This window comes from Macrosteles quadrilineatus, unplaced genomic scaffold, assembly GCF_028750875.1.
Source record: "Macrosteles quadrilineatus isolate MER2022 unplaced genomic scaffold, UCM_ALF_1.0 Scaffold_9__3_contigs__length_116548681, whole genome shotgun sequence".
NCBI lineage: Eukaryota > Metazoa > Arthropoda > Insecta > Hemiptera > Cicadellidae > Macrosteles > Macrosteles quadrilineatus.
Window position 1 is genome coordinate 101,261,929 of NW_026542602.1, and position 27,477 is coordinate 101,289,405.

The 27,477-nt window shown below is 36.5% G+C and overlaps 3 protein-coding genes across 6 annotated transcripts; all 3 read right to left on the minus strand.

Annotated features, from left to right (window-relative positions):
* Nucleotides 1-292: 292 nt before the first annotated feature.
* LOC129002981 (U8 snoRNA-decapping enzyme) lies at nucleotides 293-4,991 on the minus strand. Of its 3 annotated transcripts, none has more exons than XM_054431139.1 (4): nucleotides 4,926-4,991; nucleotides 4,011-4,269; nucleotides 2,226-2,492; nucleotides 293-648 (listed from the first exon to the last, which is right to left on the minus strand). In XM_054431139.1, exons 2-4 carry the CDS (start codon nucleotides 4,221-4,223, stop codon nucleotides 457-459), a joined length of 672 nt encoding a protein of 223 aa, XP_054287114.1. In that variant the 5' UTR covers nucleotides 4,224-4,269; nucleotides 4,926-4,991; the 3' UTR covers nucleotides 293-456. The 3 variants fall into 3 exon arrangements, with proteins under 3 accessions (XP_054287114.1, XP_054287113.1, XP_054287112.1); XM_054431138.1 differs by lacking the exon at nucleotides 4,926-4,991 and adding an exon at nucleotides 4,610-4,669; XM_054431137.1 differs by lacking the exon at nucleotides 4,926-4,991 and having other exon boundaries at nucleotides 4,011-4,598.
* Nucleotides 4,992-8,352: 3,361 nt separating this feature from the next.
* On the minus strand, nucleotides 8,353-25,580 carry LOC129002368 (uncharacterized). Of its 2 annotated transcripts, none has more exons than XM_054430112.1 (2): nucleotides 25,375-25,580; nucleotides 8,353-10,088 (listed from the first exon to the last, which is right to left on the minus strand). In XM_054430112.1, the coding sequence occupies exon 2, from the start codon at nucleotides 10,076-10,078 to the stop codon at nucleotides 8,621-8,623; it is 1,458 nt and encodes a 485-aa protein (XP_054286087.1). In that variant the 5' UTR covers nucleotides 10,079-10,088; nucleotides 25,375-25,580; the 3' UTR covers nucleotides 8,353-8,620. The 2 variants fall into 2 exon arrangements, with proteins under 2 accessions (XP_054286087.1, XP_054286086.1); XM_054430111.1 differs by having other exon boundaries at nucleotides 25,343-25,580.
* LOC129003678 (uncharacterized protein K02A2.6-like) lies at nucleotides 16,719-18,371 on the minus strand. Its single transcript, XM_054431977.1, has one exon. The coding sequence runs from the start codon at nucleotides 18,369-18,371 to the stop codon at nucleotides 16,719-16,721; it is 1,653 nt and encodes a 550-aa protein (XP_054287952.1).
* Nucleotides 25,581-27,477: the final 1,897 nt, after the last annotated feature.

Sequence of the window (27,477 nt, forward strand, 5' to 3'; positions counted from 1 at the left end):
CTTATGAATCAGCTGGTCTTAGTTAGTGACTAATGAAACAGCTGGTCTTAGTCAGTAACAAAGCTAGACAAGGCATCTCATTTCATTCTACACTTATTCTTAAGGTATGTTGGATTGAAATAACTACTGTGGTGGTGTCCCCATCTCAATTAGTAAAATCTAAATAATTAAACGTATTTATTTTTTAAAGTAATTTCATGTTGTTCTATTACAATTTACCAATCCTGTATGCATGCAGATTGAAAGAACACAATGTGCAACCACATACAAGAGAAGAAAGGCAATAAAACTTTGATATTTTACTGAAAACAATATATTTTATAACGTGATTAAATAATTTGAAAATAATAAATTTGATAAAATTTGACTTTTAAATTTTATATTTAAAGCTGTTCTTTAAGAAAGACGTAGAAGTCAAGAATGTTAAAGGATATCTACAGCTAGTTTGAACTGTTTTCATGATTTGAGTGGCAGTGGCACAGCCTTCTGGGCCAGTTGTATCTCTTGGTCGGTCAGAATGTTGAGATGTCGCAGGGCCTGAAGCAGCTGCAGACGAGAGTTGCCGATGAAGGCGTTTGACAGGAAAGTAGGAAAACCTCGGTAACCATCTCCCATGGTGTACAGTGGAACTCTAACGGTGCCTAGGACCTTGGAAAATAAAATCTGAATATTAGAATTGTGAAACGCTAAACCATTATAAAAATTGGTTAGCAGTACTTGACAAGTCTAATGTTGATTAACTGGTCTTGGATCTAGAAGTAAAATGTATTTTATAAAAAAAAGTCCTTGGATCTAGAAGTAAAATGTATTTTATATTACAAAAAACTGCTTGAATAAAAACCCCATAAAAACTATGCTTTTAAAGCTTAGGAGGGGATACGAACGATTAGTTTACAGGTTTGCTGCAATGTAATAACTACACAACATTTTAAAAGATTTCCTTCCTGTCACATTAAAGCCGCGTTTACACGAGACCAGTAAAGTAAAGGTTGCGGGGCAGGTAACCAGCCCTCTTAACCTGTCCGCCAACTGTCCTCATGTAAACAAGGCTTTAGTGAACACTCTAAACCCTGATTGTGTATAGGCCTAATCTCATTACAACTTGTTGTTTAAAAGGATCATTTAGCAAATAGTTTATGGGCCCAGAACTGAACAATTCTAGTACCTGCCCAACCAGGCAACTGTCAGATTTGAGCGGATGAGCCTTAGTTTATGTATCAGGAAATTGGGAATAAAATATATAAGCTATCTATATAGATTCCATATGGCCTAAACTATAAATGTTTTACGGCTACTACACCCAAAAATTATGCTGATAATGATCAATTAATGACAATTTGGTTACAAATTATTAATCCTGGCTTAAGAATAAACAGGCTTATCTAAGAGTCTTCATCATCCTTGGTGAAGTTACGTTTTGGAGGCATTGGGGGGGAAGGTCGCAATTCTGAAAACATTGTAAACACACAACTACTAAAATGGCACGTTGTTGACTCATCTGCCACCTGAGCCAAGTTTCGTAAAAGACTAATAGCACAGTAGCCTCCAACAATACGAGTTAATTTTGTCACCCGTTTCGAACACAGTTTTTCAACAGATTTTCTTGGAATTTGTTAACAATGTACTGGTAGTTGAATAGTTATATTAAAGCTCTTATACCTCAAAAAATTGAAAAAGAAAATAATTTTATCAATAGTTAGAAGTAATTCAATAATATAAGTAACATTAACTTTTTTGGATGTATGAGGCAGGTAAGGGCTCTGGAACCAACATTAATCTGTAGGGGCGGAACATTAGATCTTTACAAATTCCATTAAGAGCTAGGGACATTCGAGGCATGTTTTTAGTGTTTTTGCAGGGGTGAAGAAGACTCTTAAGTACTGTACCTAAATTAAGTGAATTGAATTGAATTGTCTCAACACCCATCTTATTCACTTCTCAGTAGACTACCTTATTATCTTAGTTTGCCTCCTTACTTCAGTTGAAAAATACATTTTGCATTTTCTCCCAGATATAGAACGTAAAAATATTATTAGTTCCATCCAAACTGTCTAAACTCAAGTTTTTTTTAGTCATTAGGTACAAGTTCCTTATATCTGGGAACGAACACCTGAACCTGGCAAGGGTTACCTTGAGTTAACCTATGCTGATATTCTTAAACTAAATTTGAATTCGTGCTATAAATCAAATTAATATGAAAAATGAGTGAAACTAAACATTAATACCTCTGATCCATAATCTTTAGCTAACAGAGCTGTCTTTTCAATTTCCAATATTTCATCTAAACTGACTTCTAAAGCGTAGAAGTGTAAACATAATCGCTTGGCTATGCTCCAATGTGATACAACGTAGTCTGATTCAGAGACATGATGTTTTTTTACATCCAAGTTCATTTCTTCACTAAGTTCTCGATTAAGAGCTTCGACTGGTTGTTCCCCATCATCAACCAGTCCTCCAGGAAAACCCAAATTGCCATCAAACCGCATCTGCATCTGTAAAAACCAAAAAGTCTTAAGAGATTGCGCTTGGTTACAAAATAACTTATACAAATTGACTCAAAGAGTTAATTATAATACTTCCTGTTGAGGTTTTAAAAATCAATTTGTTTACTGGATTCACTTAAATCAATTTTATAACAGTTTTAGGCAATGTCTTGTTTAAAAATTAAACTATAGGTTCCTAAGTTTTAAAAAAATTAGCACTAAACTGTAGCCTATTTGCTTTTGTCTAAAGAAAAGAACATAAATGATGTTTATGTTGGTTTTTATAGCATTATAGATCATAGCACTTTTTGACTTAAATGACTGACCTAAGACTTTTTGTGGATTCAAAATTCATGGGCACCCACTAAAAAAAAATAAATAGGAAATTCATGGGTATACACATACTAAACAAATTTCCAAGTCAAAAGCTGTGGTTATCAGTAGGGCCTATTTGAATAAGTGGAGTTAACCAAATTTGAATAGTTACAATCGTGAAACATATAACTTATCACACAACAAATAAAAAAAAAAGTTCACCTTTGAACAACTATGCAATAACTAACATAATAACTTATAGGCCTACCAAGGTCGTCCAGAAAGTAAAGAACTAATGTGCATCTCACCCAGTGCAAATCCCCTGTGCCTATGATTCCATGTGTGGTCACTTGCTCCTTCCTTTCTCTTCAGAGTGACCTGAGTGTTGTTGCTGTGAGATGTGTTTTTAAAATGGTGCCGCTAATAGGAAATTTCGTAGAAGATAAAGTGCAGAGTGTAAAGAGCTTAGAAAACTCTAACTTAGTAATCTGGGCGTGGTGTCTAGTAATCTTGGTTAGGTTGTCAAGTATAAACCAAACTGCCCTAACCTAAACCCCCCCCCCTAAACACTAAACTGCCTTACAAGTTGTTTAGCGAGATTATCAGGGGTGGTGTCTAGTAATCTAAACGTGGTGTCTACAGGAAGTCTCTGCGTCATTTCAGACAGTTGTAGTGTTGGTGTCGGGTACAGTTTCTTAACTGGGCTATGCTAATATCGATTGAAACTATTGAATCGAAAATATTGATTAATAATCGATATTTTTAAATATATCTATTATAAAATTTAACTATCATAACCTAACCTAACTAACCAAACTTGCTGATGGTGAAAAAATCGCATGAAAGTTTACTAATCGAATCGACAGTTTCAATCGATATTAGCATAGCCCAGTTAAGAAACTGTACCCTTGGTGTCTAGGAACAGTTTAAAAACGTCTTAACTTATAGGACATTTTAGGTGAGTTAGGGAAAGTGAATAACTTAATAACCCTAAAGGGAATCGATTTGAAACTATCGATGCACAGATTTAGATTTGAGCATAAACTTTAACCAAGTGACTTAAGGCTAGCGGTGAGACTTAACTTAGTGTAGGTTTATCTGTAAACAACTCTACTTATTGAAATTTGGACTTAAACTTAGGTCTAGCTCAAATGTCAATTAAGTTTAAGCTAGAAAGAATCTAAACTTATTATCACAGTCTAATACACTTACTAATATGGCAGCTCTTGGGTTGTAAACGCCAAAGGTTTTCTTGTCATTTCTAGCAAAGATCATACAATGACTCGCCTGTGTACTATTAAAATATGGATCATTCTTCAAATTGTCTCTATCTACTTGAATGTAGTCTGAAGAGTCAGTTATCCTGCCAAAATGTTCTGTTGAGGCTAAATGGCCCCAAGTTCGATCTCCTGTATCAGAAGCCATAATTTTCAATAAGCTCTTAGAGGTTGTCTTCCAGTTGATTTTGGTCCTGCACAATGAATTTACTATAAACATTGATATTGGTATCTTCTAAATGATCTGGTGGGGTAATTTCAATAATTATTTGTCAATGAAAAACAGGCTAGACCTAGCATTACCCCTGCTTGTGATTAATTCAAAACTGTTCATAAGACTGGAACCATAATAGGGCCTACTAGCTTAAGTTAGTTAAATTAAGTCAGGCCCTGCTAACTTTTTAATAACCACGAGCACACTGTTGTTACACTTAGACTAGGCTATATATAATTCACTAAAGTTAAAATGTAAGATGCCATAAGCCAATTTATTAGGCTATTCAAAAATTAAACACTTTAACAATTGTCAATTACATAGATAAAACATTGAGGTTATGTAGCCCTGGAGGTTATGGCTAAGGCTAAACAAATTCTGCTTTGAGTGCTATCTTATCTAGCCTTTGACACTCACTGTCACTGACTCTGACTCTGACTCAGACTCAGAGTCTTTGACTGGACTTGGACTGGGACTGTTGGACTGGTGACATTGAATTGAATTTTTGGTTTTGAAAAAACGAATACATTGTCAAATGTCAAGTGTTATCTAGTAATTTAAATTGCTGATTGTATAATAAGCACACAGATCCTCACTTAAATATGGAATATAAAATGATAATTGGATTATTATTACCTTACAACAGCACTTAACTGGTTATAAATTATTGTAGAAACTTGGTCTTGGTGTAAGATTTTTATTTTTTGCCTAACTGTTTGTTGTCGTTGTTGTTTACACAATTACCAATCACCGAACAGCTGCCAACCTAATCAGCTGTTGGGAAAAAAATATTGTTGTTTACTTGCTTTGAGGTTTGAGAGGGTAATCTAATCTGACTATCTGGGAGATAAGAGATCAATTGATTTTAGATTTCCACCATAGACAAGGGATAGATTGGATATCTTTAAACTAAACCGTTAAAACATTTAAAGTGAATGATGAGCATGAATAAGTTTTATGATACTTCAAAAAGCTACTAAAATTTGCTTCGAGCCATCCCAAAGGGAGCTGGATAACAGGACGGCGCCACCCGTCCCAGTCTAAGGTCTCCATAATCCGTACTTCACTTCTAGCATACAGGGTGGCTGAAAGGAACTTGCGCCCCCCCCCCCCTTAACTTTCCAACCATTTGAGATATTTGAAATCTGTTTGCGGCAACCTTCTTAGATATGAGGGGCTACAATAGTTATGGTCAATTTTGAAAATTTTGCCCTTAGGGGTAGTGGGGGTAGGGGGTAGCTCAAAATTTTCAAACGACAAGTATAGTCGAGTTTGGTATCATTTTACAGGTCTTGACGAAACATAAAAATTGACATAAATAAAACCAAAATCGGCCTACTAATAACAAAATGGTGCCTTAGAACGTTTCAAATCCAAATAACCATGAGGGTGGCTGAAAATTAACTTGCACCCAGGGTGTTTTTTTTTAGTGTGCCACCATTGGGATCTCAGTAACTATAAAGGCTTTTACAGCAAACTTTAAATGGGAAACATTCCCTTGTTTTTAAAGAGGTTCAAAAATCATTAAATAAATTTTATTTTAATATGGCCGCCATTTTCCAAAAACTTTATTCTTGACATTTTTTCGACAAACTCACTTGTTTAGGAGTTACAGCCTATGGAAAAATGACTTCCGGTGTACATTTTACATCATGTAGCTCCTAAACAAGTAGGTTTATAGCGAAAATGCGAAGAGTAAATAAGTTTTAAAATTGCATCCACATTCCAAAAAGACCATAAAATACACAGTTTTCCACTTTTCAAGTTTGTCACCATTTTGGAAAATGGCCGCCATTTATGAAATAATATAATTAATATTTTTAACGAATTTTATGGTTTTTTGGGAATGTGGATGCAATTTTAAGACATATTTACACTTCGCATTTTCGCTATAAACCTACTTGTTTAGGAGCTACATCACAGAAAACATACTACTATAACCCAGAATGCCAACCGCGGGGTAAAAAGCATTAAGCGTTTAGAGAGAGCTTTGCCTGTCAATTCGTAGGCAGCGCCACCAGCGTTGCTATGCTGAGTGCATAGCACATGATGTAAAATGTACACCGGAAGTCATTTTTCCATAGGCTGTAACTAAACAAGTGAGTTTGTCGAAAAAATTTCAAGAATAAAGTTTTTAAATTGCATGTTCTATCCGAAAACATGATAAAATATAGGGTGTTCCATAAGCGAAAAACTAAAAAATGAGCAAAATCGGCCTAGTTTTTTGTCTCCCGCTCACTTAAGAATCCATAGCAAGCTCATTTTTAACATATTTAGGATCTCCAGAGCAGATTAACACGATTTCCAGCTTTTTCCCAATTTTTAGGAGCTACATGTCTAGCCTGGGCTAATATTTAACTGACTTTCTTTAGCCATAAAAATTAAATTTTGTTGAAACAACATATTTTACATTTAAACCTTTTTTCAACCATGGTTTCAAAGAGTATGTTACTCTTGTTTTACATTTAATTTGTATTAAATTTAACGTTCTTTCAAATAACAAATAAACATCTTTGGATTGCTCTCATCCACATGCTGTTTGGTTACAAATGTTACACATGCTTCAGCAGAAAATGAATGGTCACAGTATAACAATGAGTTTATTTGCTAGTTTTGGGTTTGATTCTAAAAACGCTAAAAATATGCCAGACGGTTGACTTTTATATCCCGCCGAACCATAATGACTTTTAACATTGACCATTATCCTTTTTATTGCATTACCATTAATTTGATACTTTTTAGCTGTGAGAAATGAGATAAAGGTAGGCAACTGTCATTAATACGAGTTTGTTTTTAATGTCAAATTAACGGTAAAAAGCTATGATAACAGCTAAACCGTTAAGGTCAGACCAGGGTTTATGTACATTTTTGTTCCTTATACTGTAGTGAGTAGAATAATTGGTAATATTTAATACACTTAGTAGAGACTCACTCTGTATAAACATAGGTACCTATTTATTCTATATTTAAACGATTGATAATCACCCTGTTTCCGGTGATTATCCTTCTTGTTTTTAGACCAGCGCGCACTATTAAGTCTTGGAAGTGCCCTTTTACAGAAGGGCTGATTTTTGCTTCGCACTGCCGATGGTATCTCTTTGTTGTGTCGTCAGAAGCCCCTTCGGGCCCTAGTCAGGAAGTGCGACATGGATGCAGAGGTCAGGCTCTGCACTGCCACAAACGACCACCGTACAAGGCAAACAGAGGCAGGGCCGACCCTTGCCCTGGCAAATATTACACACTTGTTTACACTGCCTGCATTGGGAAAGTACAACATGTAGGACAGTTGTCGGTGGACATGGTCATCCCGATGGACAGAGGGTGAGGGCAATTGGTCATGTGTGTCACATTTGATCTAGGGTTTTCTAAACGCCAAGAAGTTTGACCTTGACTGGGTTGCGGTCTAGGTCATAAAGGAATTAAATGCCAGAAATGGCACGCACGAACCCTTACGGCCTTAGGTCACACGTTAACCTCACCTGAAGTACAGTAATGTGACAAACAATCCCAGGTCTGTGTCCAACAGCGTAGAGGGGCTTGTTTAGTGAGTAGTCTGATAAGACTACAGGCTGGCCACCTGTGAGCGTAAAAGAACATTTATCTACCTGCTCTCCCTAAGAAAAAAATCAAAAGAAAAATCACTGAAGGTAAGTTGCTATGAATGTATTTAGCTTGGTTAGCAGAGTTGTAATCTCACCTATAACTGATCCTTCAGTATCAAACCGGTGAGCGTGTTGGTTTATCTATGGCTTTATTGGTTGGTGGATGATTACTATAAATATTCAGGTACTTTATTAAGGGAGATAAAACAAACAAATATTACTTGACCACTGCTTTAGACAATCATGTACAGTACCTGTAGACTATGTTATCATCTGTACTATGCCTGCTATAAAAGAAACATTGTAGTTGACTTTTTTGGGTAAAAGAAGAAAAACTGATCAAATCTTGTTCAAAGGCTAACTTTAAAACACCAGCATAATCTCCCGATAATCGTAACACTGCAAAAAATAAATAGTTACTGGTAAGGTTAAGAACAGTACTGTAAGCAATACATCACTTTTAATATACACAAAGTAAACAAAACCGCACATAAACCAAATTAACATCTTGATAAATAGAACCAACCTATTTATACATACAGTGGAAGACAATTTAACAGTTATTATTTGAAACAGACTAGGGAACCCTGTAGTTATTTACAATAACTAATTTTTTAATGATTTTATTTAATTTTCTTATATGTTTTTTTTTTATATCTTGAACAGTATTGACAAAACTTAAAAATATTTTCCAAACAAGTTTTACTTTTCCAAAATTTACAATTGAATTTACCAAAATTGTAGCATGTATATAGTTGTTATCATTTCATTCCAAACAAAAAACTTGGCTGAGTTGTTACAAGGGAACATTAGGCCACTAGCATGTAATGTACTAAGGAAACATTTTTCTTTCACACTCCATACTTCTATCTTATTGACTTTATCCCAACGGGATATGAGGACCAAATCCCAATCAAGAAACACAAAGTCAAACCCAAAAAGGTTTGAGGAAAACTTGACAATACCAGTGGTAAATTCAAGGCCAAAATCCTTAATACTTAAGACAACTAGGTCACCTCCGGTAGTAAAGCCAATATGATTTCCGTGGACTTGGACACTCTCAGGATTTATGATTCCTTCATATCTTTTTGAAGCAAGTCTTTCCCCACTGGTAGAATTGTAAATGCTCAATTTAGCTTGGCTATAACCAATTGTCAAGATTAAATTATCTTCATAATAAATCCAAGGAACGTGAGGTCTAAGAACCCTCAATTTTCTAAAAGTTAATGTGAGTAAATCATAAATGTATAGAACAGAGAAATAAATATCATCACCAAAATTACCACTTTGTCTCACATGTTGAACACAAACAAGAATTTTTCCTTGTTCTGTCTTAGGTGGACAAAATTTCACATTGTGTATCGGTTCTTTAACATCCACAGAAATGTTTTTTACCACTTCTTCCTTCAGTTTTACTCCTACAGATGAGTCCCAAACGTGAAATGAAGCGTTTTCAAATGTTCCATTTAGAGCCAAGCCTATGAAGTACTTACTGACATTAAACGCCTGAAGATGAGTTGGTCGTCGTTTTACAGTTTCATTGTACCACTCATCAACAGTCAAAGATCCTGGGATGGTTTCTGAATCTGATTCTGGTTGGTTAAATAATCTTCTATAACGGCAACTAAACCTCTTTTCTACCCTATGGTAAATTTGGAGCAAAGTGTCCTGAACAATGACTAGCCTATCTCCACACAAGTGAATCATACACTTACACCTGGTGTTTTTCAAAGCACAAATAACCGTTTCTTGTTTTCGAGGAATTCCTCTGATGTTCCAAACTTCACACTGATTGTCGTTCACGTTCGCAACTAAAAGATCATTTTCAATTTTAAGGTCAAAGTGATTGTAAGCAAGATCAGTAACACTGTATGTTTCATGCTTAGCTCTGCGCCAGTTCCAATTCACATGTTGCAGTTTCATATAAACCACCCTCCAATGACACAAAGGTTCGAGGCGTTTGTGATACGACTCTGGTTCTTCAAACTCAGGAGATATCCTGGGGGTTACAGCCTGAACATATTCAATGGTAGGTTTGTTGCTTTGTTTGTAGCAAACCTTTTTCCACAGTCTATCATCATTTATGACAGCTCTCCAGCCTGAATTCACCAGAGAACAAGCCAGCAGATCAGGAACTTCCAAATATGACATTATTTGGTCCACTGGTAGTCTCGGAAGGTACTCCATCACTTAGTACCTGGAAACAAATTGTTTGTTTAAGATAAACTACTTTACTCAAGAAATTAGGCCTAATTTGAAAGGTTCTGAAGGCAAACGCCAAAACAAATTAGCTAATGAAGTTGTATTAAGCTTAAAAAAAAAGGCTTGGATCAAATTTTTTACCTTTTTTAAAAGCTAATGTTGCAATCACAACTTATTAGTTACACCATTTATGGGGTTACTGAGCATGGATATGAAATATTTATAGGCATGCACTGTGGATACAATATCACTGGTGTGGATGAACGTCCGCACTAGTGAGTACTACGACTATCCAAAGTACTATCCTGATAATTAGACCAATTCGTTACTAACAAGGCAAACATGTGGTTCGGATTCCACTATAAACTGTAGGTCCTTAGTTGCCATTAGCTATGGGCTATTAATGAACAGCTGTGTCTAAGGAATAAAATGTCAGCCAACTAACTAACAAAACTACAAGATTGGGCCACTCATCCTACACTCATCTCCATTCATACTTGGCTTAAAATACCTACTTTGAATGGTCACCATTTCATTGAAAAGTGTTAAAGAAACTAACAGCCCCAGATTTGATGACTAAAGAGTACAATTTTGAGTTTCTCTACCAAAGGCGTTGTGGCAAAGCCATAACAGTTCCAAAAATACTGTTTTTAACATATGTTATCAATACCATATGTTGTGATTATAAAAAGAAAATAATGTGAGTTGGACTAGTTGAATTAATTATTAGCAAAAGGATAATGTTAACTGAAACTGAAATACTTTAATTATTGTCAAAAATAAAACTTCTTTCACGCTTCCACATTTATATATTTACTTAAATTAGAACAAACTTATAACTCCGTGACAATTGGTAGCAGAGCATTGATGGACTTTTTTCCGTGGTTGGAGATCCCCGAGGGTATAGTACAATCTCAGAAATGTCTTCTCAGCGGCTATGAAAGAACTACATCGAGGCAAGCAAAAGATTGAAGAGTGCAATCGCCGAAGCCAACGACTTGATAGCTGCCGATGAGACTACCGTTTCTTCAAAGAGACTAGTGACGACCATAAATGTACTTTCAACTTACCCGAGACGAGTTGAGGAAATGACGAAATCAATAATGGACCTACATGATTTGCCGATTAAAGATAAAGATGAAAACAAAAAGGTAACTGAACACAACATTTTCCTGATGCTAGACTTCTATGAAATCAGCGAGAAACTTAAGAGTCCTTGGAGCCTAGACATTCTAACTCATAAAAGAATAAAAAAAAAAAAAACTATAAAGAAAACTTCTAATCCCACAGTATACTAGATATTTAAATTACAATCACTTTGGTATTTGAAAAAATAATTTGAGATGGTAAATAACTCTTCAGTGGCTGTTTGAAATTAACAAAATTAACATTGCTCTTATAGCGGAAAAATCCAAGATGGCCGTTGGCTTCCATGGACTCCCTTGGAAAACAATTCAAAGCCACAAAGACAATTTCTAATCTCACAGTATATTAGATATTTAAGTTATAATCACTTAAGTGTTTGAAAAAATATTTTTGGATGAAAATCAACTCTTCAGCAGTTGTTGGAAATTATCCAAGATGGCCACTAGCCTCCAAGGACTCTTAAGGTGAACATCGCGTTTTCAGAGAAGGAAACTCTTCAGAAAGGAACTGAACAGTGATTGTCAAACTGATTCAATTCAGGTGAGTCCACTTAACTTTCTTTTACCTGCATCTACGTCAATGAAATTACCTTAACTGTCTCTTCCTTCTTTCAATGGTAATATTTTGAAATGGCCAACTACTGTGTCACAGCACAAAAATATTGAAGCTCTAAGCCAAACTACTGTGTCGCAGCCCAAAAACATTGAAGCTCCAAGCCAAACTACTGTGTCGCAGCGCAAAAACATTGAAGATCCAAGCCAAACTAATGTGTCGCAGCACAAAAACATTGAAGCTCCAAGCCAAACTACTGTGTCGCATTACAAAAACATTGAAGCTCCAAGCCAAACTAATGTGTCGCAGCCCAAAAGCATTGGAGCTCCAAGTCATACTAATGTGTAACAGCCCAAAAACATTGAAGATCCAAGCAAACTAATGTGTCGCAGCACAAAAACATTGAAGATACAAGCCAAACTACTGTTTCGCCGCACAGAAACATTGAAGCTTCTAGCCAAACTACTGGTTTGGGGCTAAGGAACAACAAAGAGCACAAGTCTTATCACCCTTCTGAAAACTATGAATCGTCAAATACTAACTTCATTTCCAAGTAAACTAAATTCAATTCGTAAAACTAAAACAATTCTTAACTCATATTTACTTACCAAGAAACTTGAAACTAGCCTAAACTACTAAACTTTACTCAACTAAATTTATATACACGCTTCCACACTAAAAATTTTAACTGGACAAGAAAAACCTCAATCCTCAATATAATTTCGCAACAGGCATGGTGTATGGTAGTTAAACTAACATTTTTCAAGCCTTGGGAAGCATAGCAACTATCTTCCAGTCAGAGGTCCAGGCGATTGAATGCTGTGCTAAAACTCCTCTAGAGATGAAGCCAAGCAAAGGGACAATACTGACCCTCACGGTCAGCCAAGCGATTATTAAGACGTTTGTGTAATGCATGACAGAATCACACACACACACAGTAAAGGGATGCAATAACGCCCTCAAGGCTTTGGTCTTGCCAAGTAAAGATAGTCTGGGCACTCAGGGAATAAAAAAGCTGACACAATAGCAAGGAAGGGAGCGGAAAAACATCTGAAAACAGTGTCCCAATCCCAATCTATGTGGGACAAACCAAACGCAGAGTACAGGACCAGAAGGCTATGGTCTGGAGGACCAACCCAGGGTTTGTGACTTTAAAGTTATTAATCAGTGGCGGTTCTAGGACCAGTCAAGGGTGGGGCTACCAGAGGTGTTCACACCAGGAGGGTTTTCAGGGGTTCTCGCCCAGAAAATTAGATGTTTGGTAACTTTTAAAGCCATTTTTAAGGTCTAGAACTGTGTCCTATGGTGAGGCTATAGCCCCCCCCCCCTTGGAACCGCTAATGCTATTAAGTATTTATCACTGTTATTGTCTTTTAGATGCGGGGGAGTGAGCTGGTCTAGTGGTTAGAGCACGGGACTCCGGTTCCTAGGGTCCCGGGTTCAAATCCCACCAAATCACCAATGGATTTTATCTAAGTGATAATGCCGTAACCCCTAGGTCTAGCCTGAAGTAATGTGAAAAATAATAAAACCATTTTTTTACCCCATAAAACCCCTGTAAAACGCCGGTTTAATGTCTACACTGCAATCATTTCCTTCTCCACTTATCAAGGGAGATCCTAAAGGCAGGAAATCCCTTGTGCACCTAATGGTTGCAGGTGGTCCTCACGCCTTTCACTATTGGCGATATCTAGACCCTGGAGCTTCTTGTGTTTAGCGCTTTGTGTTTTGAGGGGCAAAAATGAGAAAAACCAATTTTTACCCCATAAAACCCCGGTCCCATGGTCTGATCATGCTGGTTCGCCAACTCATTCAAGTTTATCCCACCTTACATCTATAAACCATATTTCATCAAAATCGGACAATTACTCAAGTTATCACATTCACTGACACATACATAATATAACTTATTATAACTTATTTATTTGCAAATCTACTTTCTTATATTATTATATATTTGTAATCCTCATAAAATTTAGAACAAAGTGGCTATTTTCAAATATTTATAGGCCTATACTTAATTTATACAATTTCATTGAGCGCGAACTTATTATTTTTTTTTTTTAATTGTCCAAACTATTTTTTTTACCTAAAAAATTTTTCTTATGTTTTATGTATATTATTGAAGCCCATGATTTTCCAAACAAAATGGTATATAGAACAGTATAATTAACTGTTGTATTAAGTCTTTTCTTTTAGTCATATGATTTATTTGTGTTTAAATATATCTTTTGTTGACAGATGATTTGTGTAAACATGTTTTTGTAAACATTGGTTCAGTTTTGAAATAGAGTTTGTTGAAACAAGATGTGTGTTTAATATTCTTGGATTAGAAATAGAACATGGTGGCAGCTTAGTGGATTTTTATCGAACTGAAAGTCTAAAACCACACATAATGTCAAGTAAGGGCAGAAAAAAACTAAATACTCGGAGGCAAAGGTATGAGGACAACGGCGAGGACGACGCCCAAAGTGAACTCAACTACGTTTCAGAAAGGGACTCTAGAAAGACTAAAGATGAGTCACGAGGTTTTGCATTGGGGCATACGAACCAAGAAAATAATGCAGTTATGTGTACTCCTACTCCGATGGTCAATATCACGTTACCAACTCCGGAAACGTTCTCTTTTACTCCGAATGAGTGGCATTCCTGGAGGAATCGCTTTCAAAGGTACAGACGGGGTTGCGGTCTGGATAGCACTTCCGACGCTCGGCAAATCGATGTACTTTTGTTTACAATGGGTAGTAGAAGTGAAGATATTTTCGATTCGTTTTCACCAAAACCTAATACTTATGACGAGGCTCTTCAGGCCTTTGATGAATACTTTGTGCCAAGACGGAATATAATTTATGAGAGATCAAAATTTTTGAGACACAAGCAAGGGAGTGATTCATCTGAAAAATGTATAACAGATTTGCATGGCCTTGCGAAAACGTGTGCATGGGGTGAACTAAACGATGAGATGATGCTTCTCGTCCTCATTATTGGTATGAAAGATGAGACTCTAAGTGATAGACTCCAGCTGGACTCTCAATTGACTCTGGAGAAAGCAATTAATACCTTGCGCCAACATGAGGAGCTAGAACGCCAAAAACGTGAACTCGCCAATACTAATGGTTTTTGGGTAAATAAAACGTCATTTCAAGTCGGTAAACCGAATCGGACTGAAGGAATTTGTGACCAGAAATACATTGAGGATGCAGAAAATACAAAGAAGTGTAGGAAATATGGTTATAATTGGCACGGATCACTGGCCGAATGTCCTGCTAGGAAAGCCAAATGTGACAAATGTTCCGAGATTGGACGTTTTTTTCGATGCTGTCCCTCCCGCGAAAAGTGGATGAGAAAAAACAAAAACGTCGTTAAAGAAATCGAACAGCAAGTTTCAGACTGTGGAGATCTACAGGTTCCTGAGATTTTCATCGGGAATATAGAAAACAATGACCGAGCCTGGGCCCAGGAGGTAAAAGCAAGCTGTGGAAACCAAGTGTTAGGGCTTATAAAATTTAAACTTGACACAGCTGCTGATGTAACCATGATTCCAGTACGAGTTCTTGGTGATTTTATTAAGACTCTGCCTCTAGGAAAGTGCAAATCCCCTGTGTTCAGTGCAAAGAAGAAAGAACAAATCAATATTTTGGGAACTTTAACCCTCCGAGGGTCCCTAGTTTTGGCCTTAATGTTTGCTTATTTTTTGCACATTTGCAAGGTTTTATTAAAACGGATCTGAGAAGCTTAAAAACAATGTTAATTATACTGTTCTATATACCATTTTGTTTGGAAAATCATGGGCTTCAATATTATACCTAGCCTACATAAAACATAAGGCACATTTGTTAGGTACAAAAAAAATTTTTAGGTAAAAAATATTTTTTGGAAAATTTTCAAAAAAAAAAAAGTTTGCGCTCAATGAAGTTGTATAAATTATAGGCCCATAAATATTTGAAAATAGCCACTTTGTTCTAAATTTTATGAGGATTACAAATATATAATCATATAAGGAAGTAGATCTGCAAATAAATAAGTTATGGGCAAAAAACAGATTTCGGTACATAGCGTTTAGCTAAGAATGCATAGCCTAACCATAGCTAGGAATCTGGCTGATAATTTACATCAATATCACTACCTACTTCTTCAGGATCATCAACCAGCCCTTCAAAATCACTTAAATCTTCTTATAATGCACCACGTATGTTACATCCTAAATGTCTATCTTTACTTATTGATTATTTATTTTATAACTGTTACCAGCTGGTTATAATGTTTACTTCTTCACTTTGTTTTTAATTTGTGTTGAATAAAGTTGGTTAAAATTGTACTTTTACAAATACATTTATTATTTGTTCTAATTACATACAGAACAATTTGGCGACGATGGAGGTGAGTACAAGTGATTCAAATACCTCTCAAAACATTCAAATGATTAACTCAGCATTGATTGGACCCTTTAATGAAAGATATGAAACATGGGAAATGTATATGGAAAGACTAGAGATATCATTCATTTATAACAACATTTCAGAAGATAAATTTAGGAAAATTATGTTAAACATAAAAATAAATGGGAAAACTATTCCGTTTGAACTAGATACAGGAGCAGGGGTATCTTTGATGTCAAAAAGTAACTTTTCCAAGTTTTTTCCAAAACACAGACCTTTAATGAATCCAGACATAATATTAAGAGATTTCAACAAAAATGAATTTGTTCCATTGGGTAAAACCATTGTTCAAATTGTTCTGTATGTATTTAGAACAAATAATAAATGTATTTATCAAGGTACAATTTTAACCAACTTTATTCAACACATATTAAAAACAAAGTGAACATGTAAACATTATAACCAGCTGATAATAGTTATAGAATAAATTTAAGTAAATAAGTAAAGATAGACATTTAGGATGTAACACCTCCCCTTCTTAGTGAGTTTCATAAGTTAAGTCTATCGACGGGTTTATGTGTCCGTTTTGATCGTCTCACTGTCATAGCGGAAGCTGGTGCCACTGGAACATCTGACATGTTGTTACTGGTCTCTGGTGCCACTGGAACATCTGACATGTTGTTACTGGTCTCTGGTGCCACTGGAACATCTGACATGTTGTTACTGGTCTCTGGATCATCTGGTATGTTGGGATCATTGGCCTCTGGATTAATGTTGTGATAATTTGTTGCGTGGTTTTCGGTTGGTTCCTCTCTGACTTCTCCAAAATTTGTTGGTATGAATACTTGATTTTGCTCATTCCTTAATGAAAATTCACACAAGTCCCTCCCTGAGCGTCTAATTTGGTCTTGATGTCGTCTGATTGGGCCACTGCTTGTGGTTATTTCATAATTTCTTGGTCCTTCTTTTTTGTTGATCTTTCCAAACCCCCATTTGTTGCAGGTTCCATAGAGGCGGTAGGCGACAGGGTCTTGAGCTTTAAAGGACTTTTGCCTGTCACGGTCTTGAGCTTTAAAGGACTTTTGCCTGTCACGGTCTTGAGCTTTAAAGGACTTTTGCCTGTCACAGTCTGTGTCAAACTTCTGGTTCATTTTTTGTGACAAATCAGGATACAATAAGTCAAGTCTTGATCGAATTTGACGTCCAATAAAGAGATGTGAAGGAGATTGTCCTGTAGTACTATGTGGAGCTCTTCGATAGGCCATTAAATATCTCTGCAGTTTTATTTCGATAGAGCCTTCCTCAAAGTGCATGGCTCTGATGGTATCTTTCAAGTCTTGCACATAGCGTTCTACTTGACCATTAGTAGCAGGATGGTAAGGTGCTGATCTCTTGTGTCTAATTCCATTTGATTTAAGAAATTTTTCAAACTCTAATGAAACAAATTGCCTTCCGTTGTCTGACACTAATATGTCAGGGATTCCAAAGGAGCCGAAGAATTTACGCAAAGCCTCAATAGTTTTATGTGAATTTATGGTTGTAAGTGTTACAATTTCTGGCCATTTACTGTAGGCATCCACAATTAGGAGAAAATAATGGCCATAAAATGGTCCAGCAAAATCAACATGAATTCTTTGCATAGGCCTTGAAGGATATTCCCAATGGTGAACTGGTGCTTTGGGTGATTCATGCTGTACTCGTTGACATCCCAAACAGTTTAAGGTCATATTCTCAATGTCTGCATCAATTTTAGGCCACCAAACATACGAACGAGCTAGTCCCTTCATGCGAACTATACCCACATGAGCCTCATGAAGTTCTTTCAAAATTCTTGCACGAAGTTGTTTGGGAATCACGACACGATTCCCTTTTAATAAGCATCCAAGCTGAATTGACCATTCTTGTTCGTTAGAAGACATCGGGTGATGGATTGGCTCCCCTCTGATTAGTGATTGATAAATATCTCTAAGATCTGGATCAGATTGTGTATTTTTTGCTATTTCTTCAGCTGTGACAGGTAAAGTGTAGATTTGTTCTATTTCATAAACATCGGCTGAGTCAATAACAGCAGCTTCTTCAACATTTTTAGGTAGTCTTGAAAGTGCATCAGCATTAACATTGTCTTTGGTTGATTTATACTTTATGTCAAATGAAAATGCCTGAAGGAATATAGCATAATGTTGTAGTCTTGTTGCGGCCATAAGTGGTATTCCATTTTTCGGTCCAAATATAGATACCAGGGGTTTGTGGTCTGTAACTAGGGTGAAATGACGTCCATAAAGGTATTGGTAAAAGTGTTTAACTCCAAAATAAATTGCCAGGGCTTCTTTTTGTATGACACTGTACTGTTTTTGTGTTTGTGATAGTGTTTTGGAAGCAAATGCAACAGGTCTTTCGTTTCCATCCGGAAACACATGAGAAAGAATTGCCGAAATTCCAGATTGACTAGCATCTGTTGCTAGAATGAGTGGTAAGTGTGGGTCAAAATGGCATAGTATATTCTCTGACATCATTTCCTCCTTCACCAATTGAAAATCATGTTCACATTCTTCAGTCCAATTAAAAGGTACATTAGCTCTTGTGAGATTAATAATGGCTTGCATCTTTTCACTTAAGTTTGGAATAAACTTTCGATAGTAACTTATCAAACCAAGGATTTGTCTAACTTCTTTCACATTACTTGGTCTCTTCAGGTTTCTTATTGCTTCAGTAATATGTTTACTTTTACTTATTCCCTTTGACGAGACATGGTAACCAAGAAAGTCAATCTCTGGTACAAGGAATTGAGATTTAGAAACATTAATGTGTAAATCGTTGTCTTTGAACCGATTTAATACAGCACGGAGTCTTTTCAAATGTTCTTCATCACTGTGGGCTGTTATTTTGACATCGTCAAAGAAAACATCAACACCATCAATACCTTGTAGAATATTTTCCATTGCTGATTGCCAAATAGCAGGTGCACTTGCAATTCCGAATGGTAGACGATTTACTCGATATAGACCTTTATGTGTATTGATTGTGAGTAATTCTCTGTATTCTTCTTTCACTGGCATGTGTAGGTAAGCTTCAGATATATCAATCTTTGTAAATTTAGTCGAATTACCCATTCTGGCCAAAATATCATCAATGCGGGGCATGTTGTGTTCTGGTATTACCAAATGGGGATTGAGGGTTACTTTGTAGTCTCCACACAGTCTGATATTCCCATTTGCCTTCATAATCGGTACAACTGGAGTAGCCCAAGAACTCTGATTCACCTTTGTAATTATACCTTCTTTTTCTAGTCTGTCGATTTCTGCACTAACTTTTGGTAACAAAGCATAAGGTAGTAGTCTAGCTTTTTTAAAAACTGGTGTAGTGTCAGGCTTTAAGTTAAGAAGTGCTTCTCCCCCTTTGAAACGTCCAACTCTTGGTTCAAATATGGATTTAAATTCCATTAAAATATTGTGTACTTTGGGATTTGAGTGTTTAACTCTATCCAAGTCAGCTCCGTGAACGTTATGTATGTCTGACCAATTTATTTTAATGGATCTCAGCCATTCCCTACCAAATATCGTATCTCTATTACCATCGACTATATACAATGGAAGATATTTGGTTTGGTTACCGTAACCAACCTGAACAATGGTACTATGCCATTTTGACCCACACTTACCACTCATTCTAGCAACAGATGCTAGTCAATCTGGAATTTCGGCAATTTTTTCTCATGTGTTTCCGGATGGAAACGAAAGACCTGTTGCATTTGCTTCCAAAACACTATCACAAACACAAAAACAGTATAGTGTCATACAAAAAGAAGCCCTGGCAATTTATTTTGGAGTTAAACACTTTTACCAATACCTTTATGGACGTCATTTCACCCTAGTTACAGACCACAAACCCCTGGTATCAATATTTGGACCGAAAAATGGAATACCACTTATGGCCGCAACAAGACTACAACATTATGCTATATTCCTTCAGGCATTTTCATTTGACATAAAGTATAAATCAACCAAAGACAATGTTAATGCTGATGCACTTTCCAGACTACCTAAAAATGTTGAAGAAGCTGCTGTTATTGACTCAGCCGATGTTCATGAAATAGAACAAATCTATACATTACCTGTCACAGCTGAAGAAATAGCAAAAAATACACAATCTGATCCAGATCTTAGAGATATTTATCAATCACTAATCAGAGGGGAGCCAATCCATCACCCGATGTCTTCTAACGAACAAGAATGGTCAATTCAGCTTGGATGCTTATTAAAAGGGAATCGTGTGGTGATTCCCAAACAACTTCGTCCAAGAATTTTGAAAGAACTTCATGAGGCTCATGTGGGTATAGTTCGCATGAAGGGACTAGCTCGTTCGTATGTTTGGTGGCCTAAAATTGATGCAGACATTGAGAATATGACCTTAAATTGTTTGGGATGTCAACGAGTACAACATGAAGCACCCAAAGCACCAGTTCACCACTGGGAATATCCTTCAAGGCCTATGCAAAGAGTTCATGTTGATTTTGCAGGACCATTTTATGGCCATTATTTTCTCCTAATTGTGGATGCCTACAGTAAATGGCCAGAGATTGTAACACTTACAACTATAAATTCACATAAAACCATTGAGGCTTTGCGGAAATTCTTTTGCTCTTTTGGAATCCCTGACATATTAGTGTCAGACAATGGAAGGCAATTTGTTTTGTTAGAGTTTGAAAAATTTCTTAAATCTAACGGAATTAGACACAAGAGATCAGCACCTTACCATCCTGCTACTAATGGCCAAGTAGAACGCTATGTACAAGACTTGAAAGATACTATCAGAGCCATGCACTTTGAGGAAGGCTCAATTGAGTTGAAATTACAGAGATATTTAATGGCCTATCGAAGAGCTCCACATAGTACTACAGGACAGTCTCCTTCACATCTCTTTATTGGACGTCAAATTCGATCAAGACTTGACTTATTGTATCTTGATTTGTCACAAAAAATGAACCAAAATTTTGACTCAAAATCATATTCTGACAGGCAAAAATCATTTAAAGCTCAAGACCCTGTTGCTTACCGCCTCTATGGGACCTGCAACAAATGGGGTTTTGGAAAGATCAATAGAAAAGAAGGACCAAGAAATTATGAAATATCCACAAGCAGTGGCACAATCAGACGTCATCAAGACCAAATAAGACGTTCAGGGCGAAACTTGTGTGAGTTTTCATTAAGGAATGAGCAAAATCAAGTATTCATACCAACAAATTTTGGAGGAGTCCATTTTGGAGGAGTCAGAGAGGAACCAACCGAAAACCACGCAACAAATGATCACAACATACCAACCGAAAACCACATAACAAATGATCACAACATACCAGATGTTCCAGAGGCCAACGATCACAACATACCAGATGTTCCAGAGGCCAACGATCACGACATATCAGATGTTCCAGTGGCACCAACTCCCGCTATTACAGTGAGACGTTCAAAAAGGACACATAAACCCGTGGATAGACTCAATTTATGAAACTCACTTAAGAAGGGGAGGTGTTACATCCTAAATGTCTATCTTTACTTATTGATTATTTATTTTATAACTGTTACCAGCTGGTTATAATGTTTACTTCTTCACTTTGTTTTTAATTTGTGTTGAATAAAGTTGGTTAAAATTGTACTTTTACAAATACATTTATTATTTGTTCTAATTACATACAGAACAACGTATATCACTCCTTTTGATTTTTAACTCTAAAACAATGATAAACATAATAAAACACATCAGTCATCAGTCCGAGGTTAACTAACTTGTTTACAAATATGCACGTCAGCTGTCTGCTACAATTACGATCGGCTCAGAGAACATACAGCGCTTAGAGACAGACCTTTAGAAAGCTTAGAATCTAACGAAAAGAACGATACCTAACTCGATCCAGTTCAATCCGATTTTGTCAGTCATAGAGCCTTTGCTGTAAACAGTGATTGTGAGTCGAAAGTGTGTCGAAAAATCGACACATAACACTCGGAGGGTTAAGGCTGAAGCTTGAACATAAGGGTGTATCGGTTTATGATCATGCGTATATTTCTGAGGAGATCACTGTTCCACTTCTTAGCAGACGTTCCTGTGAAGAGCCGAACCTGGTGAAGAGGATCTTTTCTGTAGATTCATCAGATATTGACTGGGTTACTAAGTACCCTAATTTATTTCAAGGATTGGGAAATATGAAAGGAGAGTACAAGATAGAAAAGAAGGAGAATGCAGTTCCTTATGCTATATCTACCTCCAGGTTGTACCAATACCTTTAAAAAGCAAGGTGAAAGAGAAGTTAGACGTTATGCTTGAGAAAGGAATGATTGTCCCAGTTGAAAACGCGACTGATTGGTGCGCACCAATGGTAGTTTGCGCAAAAAAGAGAGGTGGGGTTACGATCTGCGTGGACCTATCCAAACTCAACAACAGTGTGAAACGTCGGTTTTATCCTATTCCAAAGATTGGACTTTCATTGTTCGAGATCGCGGGAGCCAAGTACTTCAGCAAGATCGATGCGAATTCCGGTTTCTGGCAACTGAACCTTGCAGAGGAGTCACAAGATTACACAACATTTATCATTTATCACCCCTTTCGGGAGGTATAAATTCTGTAAGTTACCTTTTGGAATTACATCCGCTCATGAAGAGTTTCAGCGCCGTATGTCAAAAGCTTTAGAAGGGGCAAAGAACTGTTTAGTGCACATTGATGACTGTTTGATATGGGGAAGAACGAAAGAGGAACACGACGAGTGTCTTAGAGCCGTTCTAGAGAGAGTGCAAGCTAATGGAATCACTTTGAATTAAGCAGAAGTCTGAGTTCTGCAAGAAGACTGTGACATTTTTGGGGTTTGTGCTGTCTAAGGAAGGAATCAAGCCTGATCCAAGCAAGGTACAAGCAGTTGTGGACTTACCAGCCCCAAGTAATGCTAATGAAGTCCAAAGATTCATGGGCATGATCACTTTTCTGGCTAAATGTATTCCGAACTGCAGTGAGATTTTAGAGCCAATTACGAGCTTGTTAAAGACTAAAAACGATTTCTTTTGGGGACCAACTCAGGAAAAAGCTTTTGTCACAGTTAAACAGATTTTATCATCAGAGCCATGTTTGACTGTTTACGATCCGGAAAAGCCCTCGATTCTTTCTTGTGATGCTTCAAAAAAAGGTCTTGGAGCGGTTTTACTACAAGTTGAAGGAGAAAACAAGAAGCCTGTGGCATATATATCTCGGACTCTAACGCCTGCTGAAGAAAACTACAGTAACATTGAGAGAGAAGCGCTTGCGTGCACATGGACAAGTGACCGTTTAAAATGTTTCTTGATGGGTAAAATGTACACAATTGAGAGCGACCACAAACCGCTTGTCTCAATTTTCAAAAGACAAAATTTAGACGAGCTCTCACCGAGGCTACAGCGATTCCGAATGCGTATGATGAGATACGATTATCGCATGACCTGGACCCCAGAAAAAGACCTTGCCATAGCAGATCTACTATCGAGAAGTCCTATTCCGGCTAATAAAGATGGCGAATTGACAGAAGAAGTGGAGGCCTTCGTCCATGAAATCAGTCTGATTAGTATAAACACTACAGACGAAAATGTGACTTCAATCACAAATGAGGGATCCAATATGTGCACAACTTAAGTTAACAATTTTAGACAAATGGCCTGGAAAATCAAGTTTACCTAATGAGATTCAAGAATACTTTAACGTGAATGACAAGTTAAGTTGTATTGATGGGTTATTGCTTCGAGGAACTCGGATGATAATACCTCAGGAACTACGAGCGGAAATGCTCGAGAGGCTTCACAGTGGACACTTGGGAATCACAAAAACAAGGAAACGTGCTTTGGGAACCATGTGGTGGCCTGGAATTTCTCAAGAAATAGAAAGAAAATTCAAATCGTGTCCAGTGTGTATTCAGAACTCAACTAATCACAGTGAACCATTGATTCCAGAACTTACTTATGTTTGGAAGGAAAATAAGAGACAATCTTCCATCTACTTTGGTTGGAAATCCTGTGGAAAATAAAGACCTTTTTGAGAGAGAGAATAAGTACCAGTTGAAATATAAGATGCAATTTGATAAACGACATGGAGCGAGTGGTTAGGTGAATTAGAAGTTGGAAGCATGGTATGGATCACAGATCTACGTAGACATGGTAAAGTAGTCAGGAAATTGAACGAACCACGTTCCTACCTTGTGGACACTGACAAGAGAACCATTCGACGAAACCGGAAGTTCTTAGTTCCTGCACCATACTACGGCGAAGATTGTATTCTTTCAAACTGTTCATCTACGGTCCTTAAATGTCCATCTAACTCACGTGATCGTCCAGGCGCTGGCACAGTTACCCGTTACGGAAGTTCCATCAAGATACCGAGGCGGTACTGAGCTTCATGAAGATGTAGACATCTTGAGGCGGGATGTTGTATTAAGTCTTTTCTTTTAGTCATATGATTTATTTGTGTTTAAATATCTTTTGTTGACAGATGATTTGTGTAAACATGTTTTTGTAAACATTGGTTTAATTTTGAAATAGAGTTTGTTGAAACAAGATGTGTGTTTAATATTCTTGGATTAGAAATAGAACATTAACATTGTTTTCAAGCTTCTCAGATCCGTTTTAATAAAACCTTGCAAATGAGCAAAAAATAGGCAGACATTAAGGCCAAAACAAGGGACACTCGGAGGGTTAACTGGGCTAAGTTAGGCCTACACTAATATTGATTGAAACTAACTTATTGTTCGGATAGTAAACCTTCATGCAATTTTTTCACCATCAGCAAGATTGGTTGGTTAGGTTAGGTTATGATAGTTTAATTTTAGGCTATAATAGATATATTTTAAAATATCGATTTTTAATCAATATTTTCAATTGGATAGTTTCAATAAATATTAACGTAGCCCAGTTAAGAAACTGTACCCATTTTTGATTAATAAGTTAATCGCTATTTTTAACTAGGCCTATTTCAGTTGTACTTAAAATTAAACTGTCATAAGCTAACCTAACTAACCAAACTTGCTGATAAGAAAAAATCAAATGAAGGTTTACTAAGTTAATCAATCATCGATTGTAGACCAGTTAAGAAACTGAATCTTTAACTTAAATAACTTGTGTTTTAGTGTATCTTTAAAGAATATAAAATTCTATATAATTTGACTACTTACTCAACAAAACAGCACAACTGTACTCCACTGACCTGTTTGTTTCTGTTTAGTAAAATTCAATTGTCCGTCCAATTAAGTTTATATGTATTTAGAGGTTATAACTCAGGACATGGCAAATTTTTTTAAATAATTCTTAGAAATATTGGTCATTCGACTGGTATTATGTTTCTACGAGTTGTTTTCATTTCCTTAGTTTATCGGATTTCATTTAATTCAATTAAACTTCGAAAAACGATGACCAACAGGCCAACGCCAACGTCAAACGTCGACTACGAATTACGAAAGAAAGAACAACAAAAACGTAAACAAACGGAACGAATCAAATCAATATAAATAAAAAGTCAATCACATGTCTAAATTTTTTGACATTTTTTTTAACTTTATATTATTAAAGTGATACAATCACATTTTATGTAAACGGTTAAGGTCATTTGCCAAATAAAAATATAGGCATATGGCACATCAAAATGAAGCTTAGAGTGTGTAGATTTGCCGAAAAGTATTGATATGGACGAATTTCCTATGGGCTCTGCCCCACAGGCTGATGGCTGATTTCCAAAGGGCTACGCCTGGCATGCTTTCAATTTTTAAATGATTCAATTTAGTTAATGAAACAGCTGGTCAGTACAATGAACTGGTGTTTGTTTATTTACTAGAAAAAGATGTTTTGTGAGCTATGTAGATTGAGGAGGGTTATGTTTGGTTTTAAAGTGAGGTTTTATACGTTTTGTAAAGTATTGCTGAAAGTTTCATTTTTTTATTTAAGAGTAAGCTACATGTCAAGAGGCTTGACTAAAATTTAAGAATTATGGTAAAACATGTCATTTATGAAGCTTACTGCTTACTGCTTACTGCTGTTCTTCTCCTCCGCAGTCATCAAGAATGGGGGAGGCGTCATATTTTTCTTTATCTTTATCTTCTTAGTTGTATCTTGGTTTTTTATTGTCTTCTGTTAAAAGTATGGTCATCCAGGAATTCATTTAAACTGTAGTAGGGTCGTTCGAGGAGATAGTTTTTCAGTTGGTTAGCAAATTTTTTCGGGTCTGTAATAGCTTTTAGCCGATGTGGTAATAAGTTGTAAAGTTTCATCCCTCTATATGTTGGGGTTTTTGCTGTTTTTTCTAATCTGTGTTGCGGTAGGTTCAGATCGGTTTTTTTCCTGGTGTTGTAGTTATGAGTTTCTGATCGTTTAGTGGGATTCAGTTTCATTGTTTGGGTTATCACTTCAATCAAGTATAAGGATGTTAATGTGAGAATTTTGTTTTTTATAAAAAATGGTTTGCAATGTTCTTGATAGTGGGTATTATTTAGGGTTCTTATTGCTTCCTTTTGTAATATGAAAATTGATTGGAAAAGGTCTGTACTTGCTGCGCCCCAGGCAACTATTCCAAAGCGGAGGTGTGATTCTATGAGTGCATGGTAGGCAATTTTAGCGGTTAGGGTTCACTTACTCTACGAATCATTGACACAATGAGCCTCCAAATATGTAATTCTTAAAACACATGGCTCACTTACTCTACAAATCATAGTCTATACGAGCTTCGTAAATAATATTGAAGGTTCACTTGCACTACAGGCTCGTATACTATACGAGCCGATCAAAAATATCAAATAAATTAAGAGGGTTCACTTACTCTACAGATCATAGTGCCTATGAGCCAAGCGTATGAATTCTTGAATAATTCAGGAATAAGCTCGTATAGTATACGAGCCAAAATACTGAATTTAAATAAATTACAGGAGTAGGCTCGTATACTATACGAGCCTATTTCATTATAACTATTACACAAATAGAAGACGGCTCACTTACTCTACAGTTCATTGGCACAATGATCTGTAGAGTAAGTGAACCCTCTACAAATATTAGAAGGCTCACTTACTCTACGGTTCATTTAGCTACTCGTCGCGCGGTTTGCAGCGCATCGTTGCAGGCGTGTATGGTAAACCAATACCGCAGTTCTGCCGTTCTGCCTTACTTCTGCCGTTTACTAGTCTTGCAGCGTGAAAGAGAGCTTGTTATGTTAATGCATTGTTGAATTTTTAACTTGTGTACTCGTTGCTAGAAATCAAGCAATTATCAAGTACCGGTATTACAGGAGCTATTTTAAGAGTTATTACAGACTTAATTTTCAATT